This window comes from Erithacus rubecula (assembly GCF_903797595.1).
Source record: "Erithacus rubecula genome assembly, chromosome: 1".
Lineage (NCBI taxonomy): Eukaryota > Metazoa > Chordata > Aves > Passeriformes > Muscicapidae > Erithacus > Erithacus rubecula.
Genome location: NC_136658.1, coordinates 86,762,140 through 86,779,454, shown reverse-complemented (window position 1 = coordinate 86,779,454; position 17,315 = coordinate 86,762,140). Strand labels below are relative to the sequence as shown.

The following is a 17,315-nucleotide window of genomic DNA, read 5'->3' as shown; positions in this document are numbered from 1 at the left end:
TAACAGATGGGAAAATTGAATCTCAAATTTAAACTGAAGAGCATTATGCAGAATCTCATCACTAAAATCTCATTCCAAATTTTATCCGTGCTATTATGTCTGCATATATCAAATTACAGGACTGAGCCATTGATGGTTTTTGACATACACATTAATTTGTCACACCTTGAAAGCAAAGACACTCTAAATATTCACATGCAAACGTGCATACTCGGCAAGATGTTGATGTATTCACATTTCTCTTCCACCCTGCCCAAAATTAGGCAATGAATTTGCTCAAAAACTGGCCTCCAACTGTGAGGTGAGAAGATGCATAAATTAAGACTAACCACAAATTATATACTCTGGGATATTCAAATTATTCAGAGATTATTCCGATTTTTTACATAAATCAAAACTGAAACAAGTCTCAAATTACTTACTCTAGCATAATTCAGTAGCTCATCCACACACCCACCTCAACACTTAACATATTCTAGCAGTGTCTACAAATTCCCAGATGTCCAGCAGAGAAAGCGAATTTCTAACAGACAAAGGAAACAGAAACCATCCTTATAAAATGGAAGCTCTTGAATGTGCAATACTTGCCTGGAGGGTCCTGCTAAGGTAACAGTGGCATAGGGATCACATTGCCCGTTCACAATGGGCAGCCCTTGGCACTCCAAAACTCTAGAAAAGAAGAAAATGAAGACAAATAAATTAAATGGAAAGAGACTGGAGTGAAAATAAAAGTAAAGCATTTTCCTATTTTTTTTATAATATTTTACACTAGGAAATTTAAATGTCACTAAGCAAAAACATTTAATTTACACTTAAATTTGAGAACACATTTTGTTCTTTAATACTGACTTTAGTTAGGGTCAAAAATACTGTTAAATTACTGAGAAACCTTAACTCAAAGGATTCCTATTATGCAAACACAGCAATTTAAGGTTCACAAAGTAGGAGTCTGCTGTCAAGATGAGAGCTGTCAGCACTTTAAAATTTTGTGACAACTTATTCACCAAAACACATAACCAAAATTTATTCCATAACAGAAATATAAAAAAACCCCACACAGACAGATCCCAGAAGCAGCTAAGTAATTTCTCAGAATAACATTCATGAAGACCTCAGTGCTTTTTCAAAATTTGGCATGAGCTTATTTGTAAAGTTGTGTTAATTACAGACCAGGAAACAATATGACACAGTCATCCTTCTGCATGTTCAGCAGCTCTGCACTCAAGTAGTAACAGACACACTGGAGGGACACAATGGAACAAACTGGGGTTTGCTGCACACAATTGTGGGAAAGCAGCACTTTTGCACTCTCATTTCAATATCTCTTTGGGGAAGAAAAAAAAAAGAATAATAATAAGAAAAAACCCAACACAACTACCCCCAAGAAGTGAAAAAATGCTGCACGTTTCAGAAGTTGAAACCTACTGAGGAATGCAGCACCAGCTGGAAACAAAGACAGATAAAAGACTTTCCAGGACTCTCCTCCCCACAACAGGCTCTGCTTCCAACAGGTAACCTGCTGGGCTATGTATTTGCACAATTTTAACTGGAAAATTTCAGTGAAGGCAAACCTTGAAGTTCTTGGGCAAGTGAGTAGTACTATCATTGCAATGGGAAAAATCATGCAAAATTCTGGGTGCCATAACATCACATGCAAAGTAATAGCCATTTTACTATTCTCAGTGACAGTAACTACAATGCAAAAGAATATTAGGATGAGCCATAGAAAAAAATCAGTAACAGACAGTGCTCCACAATTTCATCCACAAGGCAAGTTATTTGGTAACATATAGTGTAGAATTTAAATACAGCTTAACTACAGGCCTATTATTACTCTCCATAAAGGGAGAAAAAAAGTAATATTCTGCATCAATATAGAAATCATTTTTATACCAGGGAAGATACAATATAGATAGGTTCACAGAGCACTACAAGTAGAAGAAGACTGAAGATCACACTAAGGGGCACACACTGGTAGTTGAAATGACACATTACATTCATAGCTGAATTGTCCTGTCCATGGCCTCCCAGAATGAAGGGCTAGGTAGCTGTCTTTCAATACAGACAGCCCCCAATAATGCACTGACTCACAAACCTCTCAATGGCACAGCCCTAACCTAGTCAACTCCTCATTGCTAATGCACTAACACTAGTACAGAATTATGTTCTGTTTTTGGATATGCAAGTGGAATCATACACCAAAACCACAGAGAAAGTTAGGAAAAACCTGGATTGTACAGGCCATATGCTGCTTTTATTTCTGGGCATCATTATTTCACTACAAGTTTACCATCCACAGACAGAATTTAGAAGCCTCTGAGCCATCTAGTTTAAGCACATATCTGATACTGCAGAGTGATACAACACAAACAGTGAAATTCAAACCACAGATTCTATCCCAGCATCAGCTGGAAATACATGGTGCAAACTTCAGGAACCCTCAACATGAAGCAAGATACAAAACACATAATTTGGTTGCCTCAATGCAATGCATACAGTGCCATTTAAGATGACTTAGTGTCTTCCACCATCCCTTGATGCTGCTCCAGAGAGGCAGGAGGTACGCATGAAACATAAATTTCACGTGGGTAGCTCCACATCTCCCAGAGGCCTCATAAATAGACCAGAGCCTGTTTTCAAGCAATCAAATCATACTCCAAATTCATCTAGCTTACCTTACAGAGAAAGTACAGAATAAGCTTTTTTTTTTTTTTTTTGCACATGTAATAATACAAATACTCAAAATTGTAAGGGAAATGTCACTTTTTAAATTTCAAAAGGACAGATGTGAACAGAACAAACATACAGGGACCTTTACACTGTAGCCTTCTGACAGAGTATCTGTCAGTGCAGGAGGAAATCCAGTAAGTACCAGTAAAAAGATTTTATGGAGAGGCAGGTGCAGCTTGATTTTCTTACAAGTAAAGACAGACCATTTTCCTTCCAGTGGTCTTTACACTAACAGGAGCACATTCACAGCAGAAACACTCTGCCAGTGAGCTACAGCAGGACTACTGGCAATTCTTTCAGGTTGGCAGGTGTAGTTTGAACACATTCCTATCTAACAGAACAACTGTGCACCAAGTGTACACAAACTCCTGTGTTCCAATGCTTCCTTAAAGCAGTCTGGAAGTTCCTTAAAATGAAATAGTAATTCAATGGCTTTATAGCAGTCAGCCAATTTTCTGCTGCTGATAAATGGATTCCAAGTGAGCTGTCATCCATACGGGATGAATTATGTGAAATTTAAACAGTCAGAACATGTGGCCAGAGAGAGTATGATTCCTGTTATAGTAAAACAGTTCTTTCAAGAGTATGCAGAAAATAGAAAGTGATCCTAGAGAGTATAATATACACTTGAGGACATACAGAGTTTGGAAATCATTACACAAACAAAACAGAAAATAATTTTTAAAAGCTCACAGATGTATTTGAATGATGGAAAGTGTGAACTCATCCAGACCAAAAATATGTGTACCCTAACTGTACACATGCACAATGGCAGGCTCTATTCTAATATTGCCACGTAGAAAAATTTAAGGTTTTTCTTGTGGGTAGCTCTCTGTTATCACATCCATCATCAGCAATGGTTAAAAAGGCAAGCAGTATTACCAGCTGGTTGGAGAGAACAGAGCAATGTACATCACTGGGCACCTGCAATTTGAATTGTGTCTGCTCTCCAGAACACATGGGGAAGAACAACAGATGGCTTCTAACCACTCATAGCTCTCTCAGGTCTGTACTCTCCAGCTCAGAAAACAGAAGTTATCCATCCACAAACAGCTCACAAAATCATGAATGGTGTGAATACCATTTCCTCACAAAATAAGAATTATGGTGCACACAATGAAATTACCAGACAGAAGGTTTAAAAATAAACAAAGGAAGTACTTTTTCTACACAATGAAATTGCAAAACTTATTTCCATTTAGTGTTGCGGAGACTGAAAGAACACATGGATTAAAACCAGCACTATAGAAACTCATGGAGCATAGGCAGCTATTAAAGCTTAATGGTCCAGAAGCCTCCTTCAGCTCAGGAAATCCCAAACTGGTGATCAGGAAGGGTGCAACACTGGAGCAATCATACCACTTGAAGTATCTCTCACCAGAGAACACCAGCACTAGGCTAGACTAGAGAGGCACTTTACACAGTAGGGTAGTTGTTCTGCTCTCTGGGGAAAAAGTAAAAACAAAAGGAAAAAAAGAAAAGAATAAAACAAAATACACAGATGTTCTTGTGCAGTCATGATGACTTAAGAGTAAGATGCTTCTTTGTGTGCAGCTGGAATAAGAAAAGCAAAAACAACCTTGAAAGAAACAAAATGTGGGAAAACAGGAAATAGACATCAACAGACTGTATCACAAGCCTTTCAGGTAATTTAAAGGCAGTCATTGTTTAAGAATGTTGAAGAAATCAGGCAAAAGACTGAGGACTTAGGATTTTGAGGAAGGAAGGCTGTGTTTGGAGAGACGCTCATTCTGGTTCTTGTCTCTTCCAAAGCATTATGAGGAGAAACAATAAAATTCAACAATGAACAGGTCTGGCTGACTCATGTTAGAACACTCTCCTTAGCAACAGGATACTGTAATGCTAGGGCTGCTTTTGTTACTGTCATTTTCTTCATGGGAAAGTTGCTAAGTCAATTAATGCTCCTCTCTCCTAGCCAGGTCCCAAAACACTGGCTTTACCTGGCAAGCAGGAGAAGAGCTAGAACAAAATGTCAGCTACTCAGAGAAAATAAAATGGAGTCTCAGTTATGCCACATGGCCATTATGTTATTTAGACTTGACAGTTCTTATCTGGATTAGATAGAAAAAAAACATTAAAAGTGTAATAAAGGATGATCTTGGGAAAGGGAGGTATAGTGGGAAGCAGTGAACAAAGCCAGTTATAATAAAATCTTGCTCTAGTCATCTGCAGAATTAACTTAACTAACATCTACTGGAATAATGAAAAAAACCTAGACAATCAAGATTATCCAAGAACTACAAGTCAACTCATCAGACCCCAGAGAAAAAAAATGTCTGGTGGCTGCCAGATTCTTGTCTACCCAACTGGTAATTTCTCACCATTAGCTGTCTGGAGCCCAGCTGGGGCAGAGTGAGCCATCCCCCACAGCTTGCCTGGCTGGGCAGAGCTAAGGTTAGTGCTGGGTCACATGAGAAAACTCTCAATGCAGCTGCCTCACTGTATTTTGCTTGTGGTTTATAAAATTAATAGGTTTCAAGAAACAAGGCAGTTCAGTTTTCAATGTGGTTCATGACCAAACATTTAGAAGAGTAAATAAGCTATGGAAAATTCCCAGTTGGTAAGAGAAAACCTCAAAAACCTACACATACCATAAGCCCTTGTGTCTATAGAAGCTGAGAGGGTGGCAGGAGCAGAAGGTCTTGAAAAAAATAGAGAGATTTTTCAACAAAGACTAAGCAGCTCATATCTGACAGTACAGGCATTTCCTCTGCCTCTGGGCTGCCTAAGCAGTGTAGGCTGTAATCTCTGACACAACCTACACAAACCTACTCAAAACCAGGCTTAATACAGGTGAGCAACACCAGAATAATCCAAGCCCACAGGCATTCCATGCTCCTGCCCTGGAACTGCAAAAGTTGTTTTTAAATTGCAGCCTTTGTGATTAGTTCAAGATGCACATGTGTCATCAGCCTCCTTGAGTGTCAGAATGGACAAGCAAAGTAAAAACAGACCAAAAAAAAAAAAAAAAAGAAAAATAGAAACCAGAAGGGACATAGCTGTTCTTAAAACTTGTGTATTTACTGCTTTTCCAGAATAAATCACCTCCAATTTACTGAGTAAGGCTCAGTTTTTTCCCTGCTTTCAGCCTAGTGTAGGGACCAGCACACCATTCCCATTCTGCTTCTTAAATAAGACTGTTTTCTTACTGTGACTCCTCAAGAGAAAATAAATAAATTTCTTCAATACAGTTGTTTTCTATTGCTGTACCATATATTTTAACTGATGGTGTCTGAGATCAGTGTAGGTACTTAGCAAGTTTGCTCATCTATTTCTATCATCACCATTCCTCTATTTAAAGCTTTTGCTTGTTCCACCTTTCTTTATCTTGAGACTTCATTTCATCTCACATGCACATTTTTTTGGCCATACTCGGGTTCTGCTCTGCATCATTTTAAAGACAAGAGGCTTCTTCCTTGCTTGCTCAAGTGATCTAATGATTACTCCAACACTCAGTACTTTGTGAGGTAAGCCTGACCAGACAAATGCCAACTTAGAAGCAAACTTGTGGTAGATTTGTAAGAACTATCATAAAAACAATGCATCTTTGGCTTATGCTAAGTACTTTTTTGGTAAAGTACATTTCCCAGAGCTGGGTATATGACTTAGCTTCTTAAGTCTCTAGATTTCTCGCTCTCTTTTTTTTTTTTCCTTCCCAATTTTTCATTTATGCTGACTAGAGTCATCTAGTAACATATGTACTATCCTGAGTTCTTTGTCTTCCAAGGATAACAGAACACCTCAAAATAGTCTCTCCTTGTGACTGGGCTTCTCATGGCACATAAAATAAGGCTATTACTCTTTAACTTCATAATAGAGCAGTCCAGACTTTTTTGCCTAGTCTGACAGCAAACAGGTGATGTCACTTCCTTGCAATGTTCAGTTCATTCCTGAATGTTCTTTTCTTTTGGTGCAGCTTTGCACCACAAGCTGAGCTCCTTTCTCATTCCCGGTGGTTTAGGAGGAACTTTGCTGTAATGCTGCATGACAGACTCTCACGTACACCTTGGCCAACCTCACATCTGGTGGGCACATGGTAGCTGCTCTCAGACCAGTGAACTTACACCTTCCACTGCAAGCAGGAATTATTACCAGGCCTCCTCCTTATTCCCATTATCACAGCCTTAGTAAACCAGTTATATTCACATGTTTCAGAGGGGCTTTTTCTGAATGTAACTCAGACAAAGTGCATTCACCACTAATAAGCAGAAAGGTGCCACGTCTAGCTCAGAAATTCCCTGAATCATAAATTTTTGGGGGCCAGAAGAATGTGTCATTGTATGACTGCTCTCATAATTCTTCATCTCTCAGACAGACTCAGAGTTAGCATCCTGGGCTGAGTCTGACCAAATGCTACATCTGTTTGTGCACCTTCAGACATGCCTTGCATTTCCCCTTTACTTCCACAAAGTAACTTACTGGATGTCCACTGAGGATTTAACATAAACAAACAACCCTTTTTTGTCAAGGGGCTGACCAATTGGCCAGTTTCTTCTGGAACAAGACAAAATTTTTACAGTTTACTTGATTCTGGCTTTAAACTCCACTCTGTCTTCATCATCAAAAATACAATAATTATTATGCCCTAAGCCTCTCAAAATTTCTTTACCAATCCATACTCTGACTTTAACTTGCCTCTGTCCCCAGGCAATAACAAAGCCAAGAATATGGAAGACATATATTGAATCAAGGCCTGGTCCTCTGGAAGATCATTTGAAGCCAAAGGATTATGCCCACTCCCAGTAAGGGAACTCCAGCAAAAGATTATTTCAGAAGTCCCTATTCCTTGACTTTTGGAAGTGATCTATTTGTACCAAAACAAGATTTCCTACTATTCTTCTCACCTGAATATTGTTTTGTACTAGGAATAGAGCAGTTTCCTCTGATAGCAGTTCTCACACCCTGGGAATTGCTTGCAATGATGTGCTCTTCACAATGATGTGTTCACCTTCAAACTATGACCCTCACAGATACAAAGGTTACAGCACTGTGTAGTGTCTGCTGACCACTGACTGTGCCACTATGGTAGAATGAACCAGGGAAAGGATGGAACAATGTCCAAGTAGATACAGCCATTCTGAACAAAATACATCAATACTTGCTTTATCATCATGATTTTTCAAGATATTTTCCCATTACATTATTTCATCTCTCCAAGAAACCTGAACCCAGAGTCTTTATTCAATCCTCATCCTCACTGCTGCTCTCCAGTCTAGCCTCCCACCACTCTCACAAATTATATTTACACTCAAAACTACTCCCATTTTTATTGACCTTAAGGACATCAGAGGAATAGTTTGTGCAGGCAACTATTTTGTTTTTTTTCCCCTTTAGACTAATCCCCAAAGCCTCCATGGCAAAAGCACAACAGAAACCTTGAAACTGAGATTACAGCTGCACTACCTTTTCTTCCCCATTTCCAGTTCAGCTGAAAATCATCATAGTCCAACAAATTTAGACATGTGTTTAAACATGTGCTACCCTGAACAGATTCCTTCCCAAGCTGACCTACAACAGTTTTTGCAGCTTCATGCAGATTAGCTTTTGGTCTTAAGTGGAAAATTCTGTATGCACAAAGTTTCTGTCACACACACACAATCCTTGTTAACACAAGGCTATCAATGGTGATTTCCTTCTGAGAGAGCAAAGGAAGAGGAATTGATTGCTAGAGTCTTACTTAAAGCAAAAATCTATTTCCCAGGTATTTTACTGAAGGTATTTTACAGCAAAACAGGGACAAACACTCATACAAAGCCAGTAACATAAAGAAAGTAAGTGAAAGCTAAGGACAGCCCCTACTTCTCCATTCTACTAAATCCTACTACAGATAGTACAATAAAACTACATCCAATGCAAAAATCCCTACTTCATTAAATACAATAAAGAAATACTGTCAACACATATGCATCCCTAATACCAGTATCACTTCAAATAAACTGCAAACTTTTCATGTTATTAAACATCTACACATTTCTTAAAAGTTTAAAAACAGACCTTTTTTCTGCTATTAATGTGGGAGCTGTCTTCCATACTACAGTTCAAAACATTCCATTTTCTTTCCAATATCCACTCTAAAAAGACCTTTAAAAGCACACATTTACAGAGTGCCATCTATACTAAAGAGAGCAGACTAAAAAGTGTGTGTCAGCCATCCTGTTCTCACAGAAGTTAATCAATGAGTAGTTAGGCCAGTTTATGAGCCAATTGCAGGAGAGTTGCAAGCTTCCTAAAAGCCTCTTCAGAAAACTCTTCAGTTATGTCAATATTAAAAAATGGTTAAATTATCCTCTATGACAGTAGCCTGAGGCTTTAAGTAGAGATGCAAGCTCACTGAAATTTTGAACTATTTTGATTTAGTGACTATTCCTGGCACTGACATCATCATTTCCTTCTGCCTTAGTCTCAGACTGGCAACCCCAGCTATTAATAGGGAACAAGAACTTAACGACAGGAGAGAAAAGAAAAAGGCTAAGCAAGAAGTTAATTCTAGTACATGCTGATATTCAGAGAAGACAAAAGATGTAAACACAAATTAAAGCAAAGCAAGTAATAGATAAAAATTATGACAGAAATGGAATAGGAAAACAAAAGAAGCAGTACAATCAGGAAAGGATAAATGATGGTACTATACTGATTCTTGTAGGGGCAAGTGAAGAAATTTTAATTTCATGTAGCATGGCAGAAAGCCAAGGAATAGGTCAACATATCAAGGCAGTCTCAGAAGCACTCATGTTAATGCAGTGTGGTGAGAAATGCAAAAGGAGCAAAGCACAAAACAGCAGCAATTACAGTACACAGCAAATGATTAGAGCCCAGCCAGCAGCTTTAGCTGAGGTGACTGTGGCCTGCAGCAATCCTAAGTGGAAGCAATGAGATCCTGTCTGTACAGGCTGATAAGAAAAGAAAGAAGATGAAAAAGCACCATGGGATTCAGAGGCAGAAAGGCTGTTATGGCTAAATAATGAAGCCAGACCACGACACAAAAATCTCTCATGTCATTTTTATTTGCTTGGAAAGGTATATTGGCCTCAGTGTTCTGTATGGGAAATACAGGTTTTATGGAAAGAAAACTGCAGTGATCTCTGACTTGAGACCTGTCCAAGTTTAACCTGCTCCCAGGAAGGAGCAGGCACAGCACAATCTCTACTTTCAGGCAGCACTTGGATGTCACTGTGTACATGCATGAGCACATAAGCAAACAAAACAAGCTGCATGAGCACATCCTGACTTTTCCTCTCCACCAGCCAGCAGAGGCCAGAAGCATCTAAAACTATTAGATGTTAGATACCCATATGAAAAGAAGAAGACAAAATGAAGAAGCTGTTGGAATAACTCACACTCATCCCTAAGAGAGTGTGATACATGGCAAAACAAAAGTTACTAAGAAATCACTCAAAAGCTTTTGAGCCTACTGGCAGGAATCTGATTATGAAGTAAAAGATAAGGAAAAAGTTAAAAGCAGGAGCTTTAAAAAATTTATAACAGAGAGAAGGAAATAAGGCACCCTGGTGGGGAGTGGGTAGGCATGAGTGTGTGAGAGTGGGGGTATTCAACTCTAAGAAACAAAAGAGATAAACAGAAGCAGCTCATCTTAGGGGTTTCCTACCTAGCTGGTGAGCAAGAGTTTCCTTCCAAGTGCTGAGTATTGTCATGACCAACAGATATCCCAGGCTGGCCATAGGCAGTAATATTTTGAATAAAAGTTTAGACATGTTTGTGAGTGACCTGAACTGACAAACTCCTGGAACAACTGGGAGGACATGAAGTACAGCAGATTGGAAAAGAGTATCTAAATCACATGCCATGACATATCTGAACCACAGGGCCCAACAACCCAGGACTCTTGGGCCAAGAGAATGCATCAGCTGAGAAGCATCTTTTGGGTGATGGGGGATGCACACAGGAAGGGAATACAAGGGAATGAGATTGTTTAATGAAAGCTGTAGCATCAACAGAATGTAAACTAAATCAGCTTCCTCTCATCTCTACCTAATATAAGTACAATGACTTTTCTACTAAATAAATTCTTGAATACTCCTCCACTTAGATTTTCACATCATATATTGAATTAGATGTAGTAACAAATACACCTTTCTAAATAAAGGCAAAACAAAAATAGGTTGTAATTTATACAGAAAAGAAGTAATTATTTGTGGAACTAGAAAGCAATCAAAGGTGCCTTCAAACACTTCATAGAGGCTACAGTCTTCTGTAATGAGAATGCCTTAGCACATCTGAGGTAGGTGGAACCTTTAATGCTTTAAAAAACTCAATTGAAAGAATCCAGTACAACTCTTGATTATATTTATATGAATAATCAGACAACCTAGGATCTTGATTAACAATAGCTATTTTTAAAGGGCAGTGATCTTTGCTACACTTTGCAATACTTTCATTAAGGAATTCAAATTAAGTTGGTTCATCAGCCCTGCTGAGGCCTGATGGCAGCTATGCTGCCAACTAAGTTCCAAAGTAACGCTGATACACTAAATTTTTTTGATAAGAGAACTGGGCTAAAGTTATACAAATTGTGTCACAGTGAACATAAAAAACCTCTCCAACTAGAATTCACATAATAGTATTAATAACTTGATTCTGTGAGCATTTACATATCTAAAAAGATGTGTCAATGCATCTCATTGCAATTACAGACAAGGCAGCATTCAAACAAAGGAGGCAAAAATTAAAAAGCACACAGTATTTAACATGGAAATCAAGGCATTAAATCCTCAAAAACTGCCCTTTATTAAAAAAAAAAGAAACCTAACCCAGACCAGAAAGATTCAATTTAAAGCAGATACACCAAGTCTGTGAAAGGAGAGAAGCAGAACAAGAGAGTCTCCTTAAGCAAACCAAATAGCAACATACAGATCAGGCTTGTTAACTTTCATTTACCTAAATTTTTTACACTGATGCAGATAGAGCTATTCATAGTATAGTTTGGATTAGAGGGACCTAAAAGATCAAAAAGTTCCAACTCCCCTGCAATGGGCAAGGACACCTTTCACTAGACCGAGTTGCTCAAAGCCCCATGAAAGAAGCACAATCATTTGCTAATACTTTTTCCTATGAAATTAACTGAAAAACCCATATCAATGTCTCTGACTTGGCAAAAGGAGAGATCAAACAGGATTCATAAACCATTTATTTCAAAAACAGCTGTCACAGGATGGTGACTTGGCTAATTTGAATCATTCCTCTGGTCCTACAAGGAGACCTGCAGTAGTGTTCTGTGCCTAAAAGATCAAATTGTGAATATAATACAGAAATTCCATGAAGGATGTTTTGTGGCCATTCTATAGCAACACCCAAGCAAGTAAGTCCAGCCAACAAAATCTTCCATTAGTAGTGAAATATCCTTAATAAAGCATCATCCTCTGCAATGCTACAACTGTAAAGCACCAGACTCTTAAGACTCTCCACAATTTTTTTATTTAGGAAAATACCTAGTCATCACAGAGCAAAACCCAGAAGGTGCCTGGAGAGGAAGCCACAGACTTCTAATGGAAGACAAAATCCCTTTGACCCGTTTGACAGGAAAAAGCACCAGTTGCAATTACCTGCACAACAAAAGCCCATCCAAATGGTAAATCTGGTAGCCCCTACCAGGAGCAAAACATTACACAAATTGAAAACAATTTCCCCTGGCACACTGTTCCATTTGACTTTCTACTCTGAGAGGCCAGTCACGTCATAGGTTTAGCTAAAACCTATGATATTCCATTCAAAGAAGAATGTGCTTCACCAAATGGTGGTTATACCATTGCTTGTGCAGGACTAAGCCTCTAGAGATGAAAAGCAATTAAAAGTGCTCTTTATTAAAGTTTTTAGTGGCTTGTCACTTCTTCTTATGGAAAAACAAGATGCAAATTAGGGCATAGTTAAATAAGCATGTTGGTATAACCAGCTGTAATTAATAGCCCACATCAGCTTTTTTTAAAATTCCAGCTATTGAAGGAAGAGTTCATACTGGTGTTATGTTTATCCTCATAGTTTGGGACAAAAAGGGATCTTCAGGATCACACAGTCTGGCCTCTTTTGAGACAATGATGAAAGCTCACACCTAGTAAATTTGTGCAAGAAATTCATGATGCTTACTTCATCTTGAGAGCACATTTCTAAAGAGCAATCGAGGCTTACCTCAAAGGGATCACAACTATTAAAATATCCTCACAATGTTTAAATTGTCTGCTGATTAATAATCATGACAAAAAACAAACAACTCCTACCCCCAATTGTTTTACTAATTGTTTGCCACTAGTCTTGAGCTTCCAAACATTGGTAATTAGTTATGGTAGGAATAAGTAACCATACAATCAGAAGGACTCTCTTCTAAATAATGTGCAAACAGATATCACTGAAACAGCCAGGTTGAGAAAGACCTCTGAGATCAAGTCCAACTTAGCACCTTGCCAATTAGACCATGGCACTCAGTGCCACATCCAGGGATGACTCCACAGCCTCCCTGGGCAGCCCAATCATCCTTTCTGTGAAGAATTTCTTCCTGATGTCCAGCCTGATCTTGCCCTGGCACAGCTCAAGACTGTGTCCTCTTGTCCTGTTTTTGGTTGCCTGAGAGGAGAGGCCAGTGCCCACCTGGCTACATCCTCCTTTCAGGTGAGTGTAGAGTGGCAAGGTCCCCCCTGAGCCTCCTCCTCTCCAGGCTGAACATTCCAGCCCCCTCAGCCACTCTTTACAGGACATGCTCTCCAGACCCTGCATCAGCTTCATTGCCCTCCTCTGGACACACTCCAGAAGCTCAAGGTCCTTTCAAAACTGAGGACCCAAAACTCAAGGTGCAGCCTGTATTGGATCCAGCCTGTCCAGGTCCCTCTGCAGAGCCCTCCTGCCCTCCAGTAGATCAATACTCCCCCCATCTTGGTGTCATCAAAGTTTTTCTTGCATAAATCCAGCAGTCACTCACTTTAATACATATTTACCAGCTTTTCCATTTTTCCTGTAGCTCTTCCATGAACACTTCTGAGTTTAACATCATGCTTTTTAAGCCTGGTCTCCTAAAGAAAGAAGTTTAAGAGAAAATGCTGTCTGTACTTGTCAATCAATCTCCTGCTGATAATTTTTTTTAATCAGTTGGTGCTTTCCACAAAATTTGAATAAGTGGTAGAGATTTCAAAAGATACTCCAGTTCTACTAATTTTACTAAACTCTCTAGCTGTGCAGAGAAGAGAACTCCCCTGGGTGTCCCTAGGGAGGAAAGGGCTGCACACAGCTGTTCTCAGCAGCTTCTGACTGAAGAGCACATAAATAGTGAGAGTCTGCTGTTACACTGTGCCACCTTTCACAAGCATGATGTTTGGGATGGGATTGGGGCACAAAACTGGACAATACAGCAGTGACTGACAAACAGCTAAAAGGGTAAAACCATACACAGCAAATACATCTGCAGCTGTTTACAGTCCAGCTGAATTGTTGCCTCTGTTTGAAGCTTGCATGAAATTATTACAAAACCATCAGCTTGGAAGCAAGTCAACAGCAAAATAAATCAAAATTAACTGCACACATCAGTGCCTTCAAAAGCACATCCTCCTTGACAATTTCATGCTTACTGCAGTTTCTTTCAGAGTATTTCCCTTTTCTCTTAGTATTTTTGAGAAAAAAAAAAGAGAAACTAGCAACTTATCTTGTAGGGCAGAAAGGAGTGGGACACTAAAAATGACAGGTCTCAAAGTGTTATTAAATTAAAAATGTGTACTGAAAGATTTTTAATCTGACTCACAAGTGCTTTTTATGTTACAAATACATAATTGGCAAAATATATGAATTTTTCCACAATCAATTCTGACTGAAATTTCAAAAAAAATGGTATCCAAGTCAAAGGTATATACCAAGACAGATTAGTAGGGGGATATAGAGTTGCTACAAGGTGATTTTAACACTGTGGATTCTGGAAAGTACTCAGTCACAGCACATAACTACTTGCATTCTCAGTACAACAATGCAACCAGAAGCATGAACACTATTTCAGATGGAGTAGGGCAAGAGATATTTTCTCATTATTACCATGTCTACTGTATGACATTTTACAATAACTTCCTCTCAACAAGTCCTTCTGTGAACAATGAACTTAATGACAAGTGTTTCCTAGGTATTGTGTACCATGTCTCTACTCTCCTTAAATCTGAAAAAAATTCAAAAAAAACCAACAAAAAAATCGCCCAACCTCAACACTTGGGGCCCTGCAACTTCCTCTTTACCCTCCAGCTTCCCCTGTTTCTATTCTACCTTGATGTCTGTCCCTAGTTCCATTCTGCTACCTAAACAGCATGTTGGCAAGGGAGCAACAAACAAAAAATTTACAGATTTAAAAATTTACCTCCATTTATAATCCCAGTCTGTGGCTACTCTGTGTAAAACAGGAAATATTGTCACATTATTTACACAGAATCATTTACTGCTGAAAGAGAATGGCTTAAGACTTACATTTGAGTCTTTAATTACAAACCAAATTTTATATCTATTCCAGAGAGTCATGTGATGACTATCCAATCTCAAAATGGTGAGCACTTTAAAACATGCTCTGCTGGAGGACAGTCTAATTGAAGTTGTTGTTGATTGGGATTACAGATAAAATGATACTTATATGTGATTTGCATAAAGAATTCCATGAACAGAGAAGCACTGAAGAAACACTGAATACAAAAACAAAGAAGTGTGAAACAACTTCATTTAAGTGGGAAACACAGCAGTAGAAGACAGTATTTCTATATATCAGAGGATTAATGGAGAAAAATTGAAACTTGATTTAGGCTACTAAACAGTCAACAGACACTATGGTGGGCATGGAGAAGCACAGCACAGTGAGCTGGAAGGAAAGAAGTAAAAATTGATGCACTACATTAAAGCCTTATAAAGATACATATCTCTTCTCTCTTCCCCTCTGTACTCCCAAAACCCACAGCACTACAGCATTTAATGATAAAAGTACCAGATACTATGTAATTTAACCTCTGAGCATTTTTCCCCATCAGTTTGTTATGAAACCCATACAAGATTAAAAGCATGATCAAGATGCAATCCTGCAGGAAAAGGAACAGCTTGATGCAGAGCTTGCTCTCCAGAGAAAGGAGATTGTAACACATTTAATGGATGCATGAGTTTATTCAAAATTAAGCCATGAAACCTCTTTTACCTTCATTAGGATTCCTTCCCAGGAGCAAACAGAAGTTGAAATTTTTTAAAATACTGTGTGTTCACCTGATTGATGCATACATTAAACTGGCCTTCTTTTAGTTACAATACATTTTTCCCCCCTAATGGATCCAGGTCATATTTTAGGCAGGAAAATAAGCTTCATTTGACACTGAAGTGAGTTCAAAGCTGGCTGCATGTCTCTACAGAGGAATGGAAACTTCTCTAAAGCAACACAAATGTATATTCTCTAAACTGGAAGGAGCAAGCCCAGAGGTCACTCTGCCTGCACTCCTACTTTCTGCTCTTAACAGCATCAGAGAGGACCACAACAGAAAGCCAACAAAATTTGGTCTTCACCTCAATAGGTAAATACATCCATGCAAGCTTTCTCTTTAATCCAACTCTTCAGACAAATTCTTTACCTATTCCTGGTATTTGATTAAGATAGTAATGCACTAGAAAGTAAACTAGCTCCAATGTAAATGAGAAAAGCAGGAAACAAGCTAGCTAGCACAAGGAAATTCTCCGATGACTCAAAGGTGATGCCTACACGTTTTATTTTACACAAATGTATTTAAGCATGTTCCATGATTGAAGGACTAGCTACACTTCTGTAGTTTTTCAAGGTGTCTCCAAATGCAATCACAGGAGGAAACAGCAAACCTGCACCAGACAAGATGGGATCATGTTTTCCTCTGATGCTTTAGATTAGCATCCAGACTACTGATCCAAAAGCAGGAATGGCCATTATCTCAGCCCTTCCAACCAGACTTGATATATGTAACTTGGCCCTTCTGGAGTTGTGACCAACAAAACAGAAGGGCTGAGCTTCTGAAATTTTCAAAATGAAGCATCGTTTACCTTAACCTTAGAAACATCATATTGCATAAGAGACTTTTAAACAGTTACATAACGTCAATCTCATTTAGGGCAGTGATTGTCAACCAGTGAGCAGCAATGGTCATGGACAAGGAAATTCAGATCTATAATGGGAGAAACCAGAGAGGAAGGTCAGATGCAGCTCACTGCATGCTCTGTGCTCTATTCACATGGCAGGGAAGGCAAAGGAACCATCACCAATCCCAGTACTCCCACCCCTAGGCAGAGACCTTCTGCTTTAACCACAAATCAAACCTTCTTCCTTACCTCCCTCTTCCTCTTCAGAAGGCTTTTAAAGCCCACAGATCAGTCACTGTTCTTTTAATCATCCCTGAAGTGTTTATCCTAGGGATGTCATACCTACTTATTGTCTCCTTTCCTGCTTGCTCTTGTAAACTGCCCATTCAACTTTGTTCCACATGGTCGGAACACATCTTGTAGAGCCCTCAGGAGAGTTGCACAGCATTTAATTAATAAATTAATGCAGAGCAGCCACATCTTCCATACCAGAACTATAAAATTTTCATTTACCA

General features: G+C 38.8%; 1 protein-coding gene across 2 annotated transcripts in view; it reads right to left on the bottom strand.

The window, feature by feature from the left end:
• RASA3 (RAS p21 protein activator 3) overlaps positions 1-17,315 on the bottom strand; it is a 128,336-nt gene that overhangs the window by 33,103 nt on the left and 77,918 nt on the right. For both annotated transcript variants that reach the window (XM_079316762.1, XM_079316763.1), the window contains exon 6: positions 589-669. In XM_079316762.1, the coding sequence (XP_079172888.1) occupies positions 589-669 (81 nt within the window). The remainder of the gene's footprint in view (positions 1-588; positions 670-17,315) is intronic.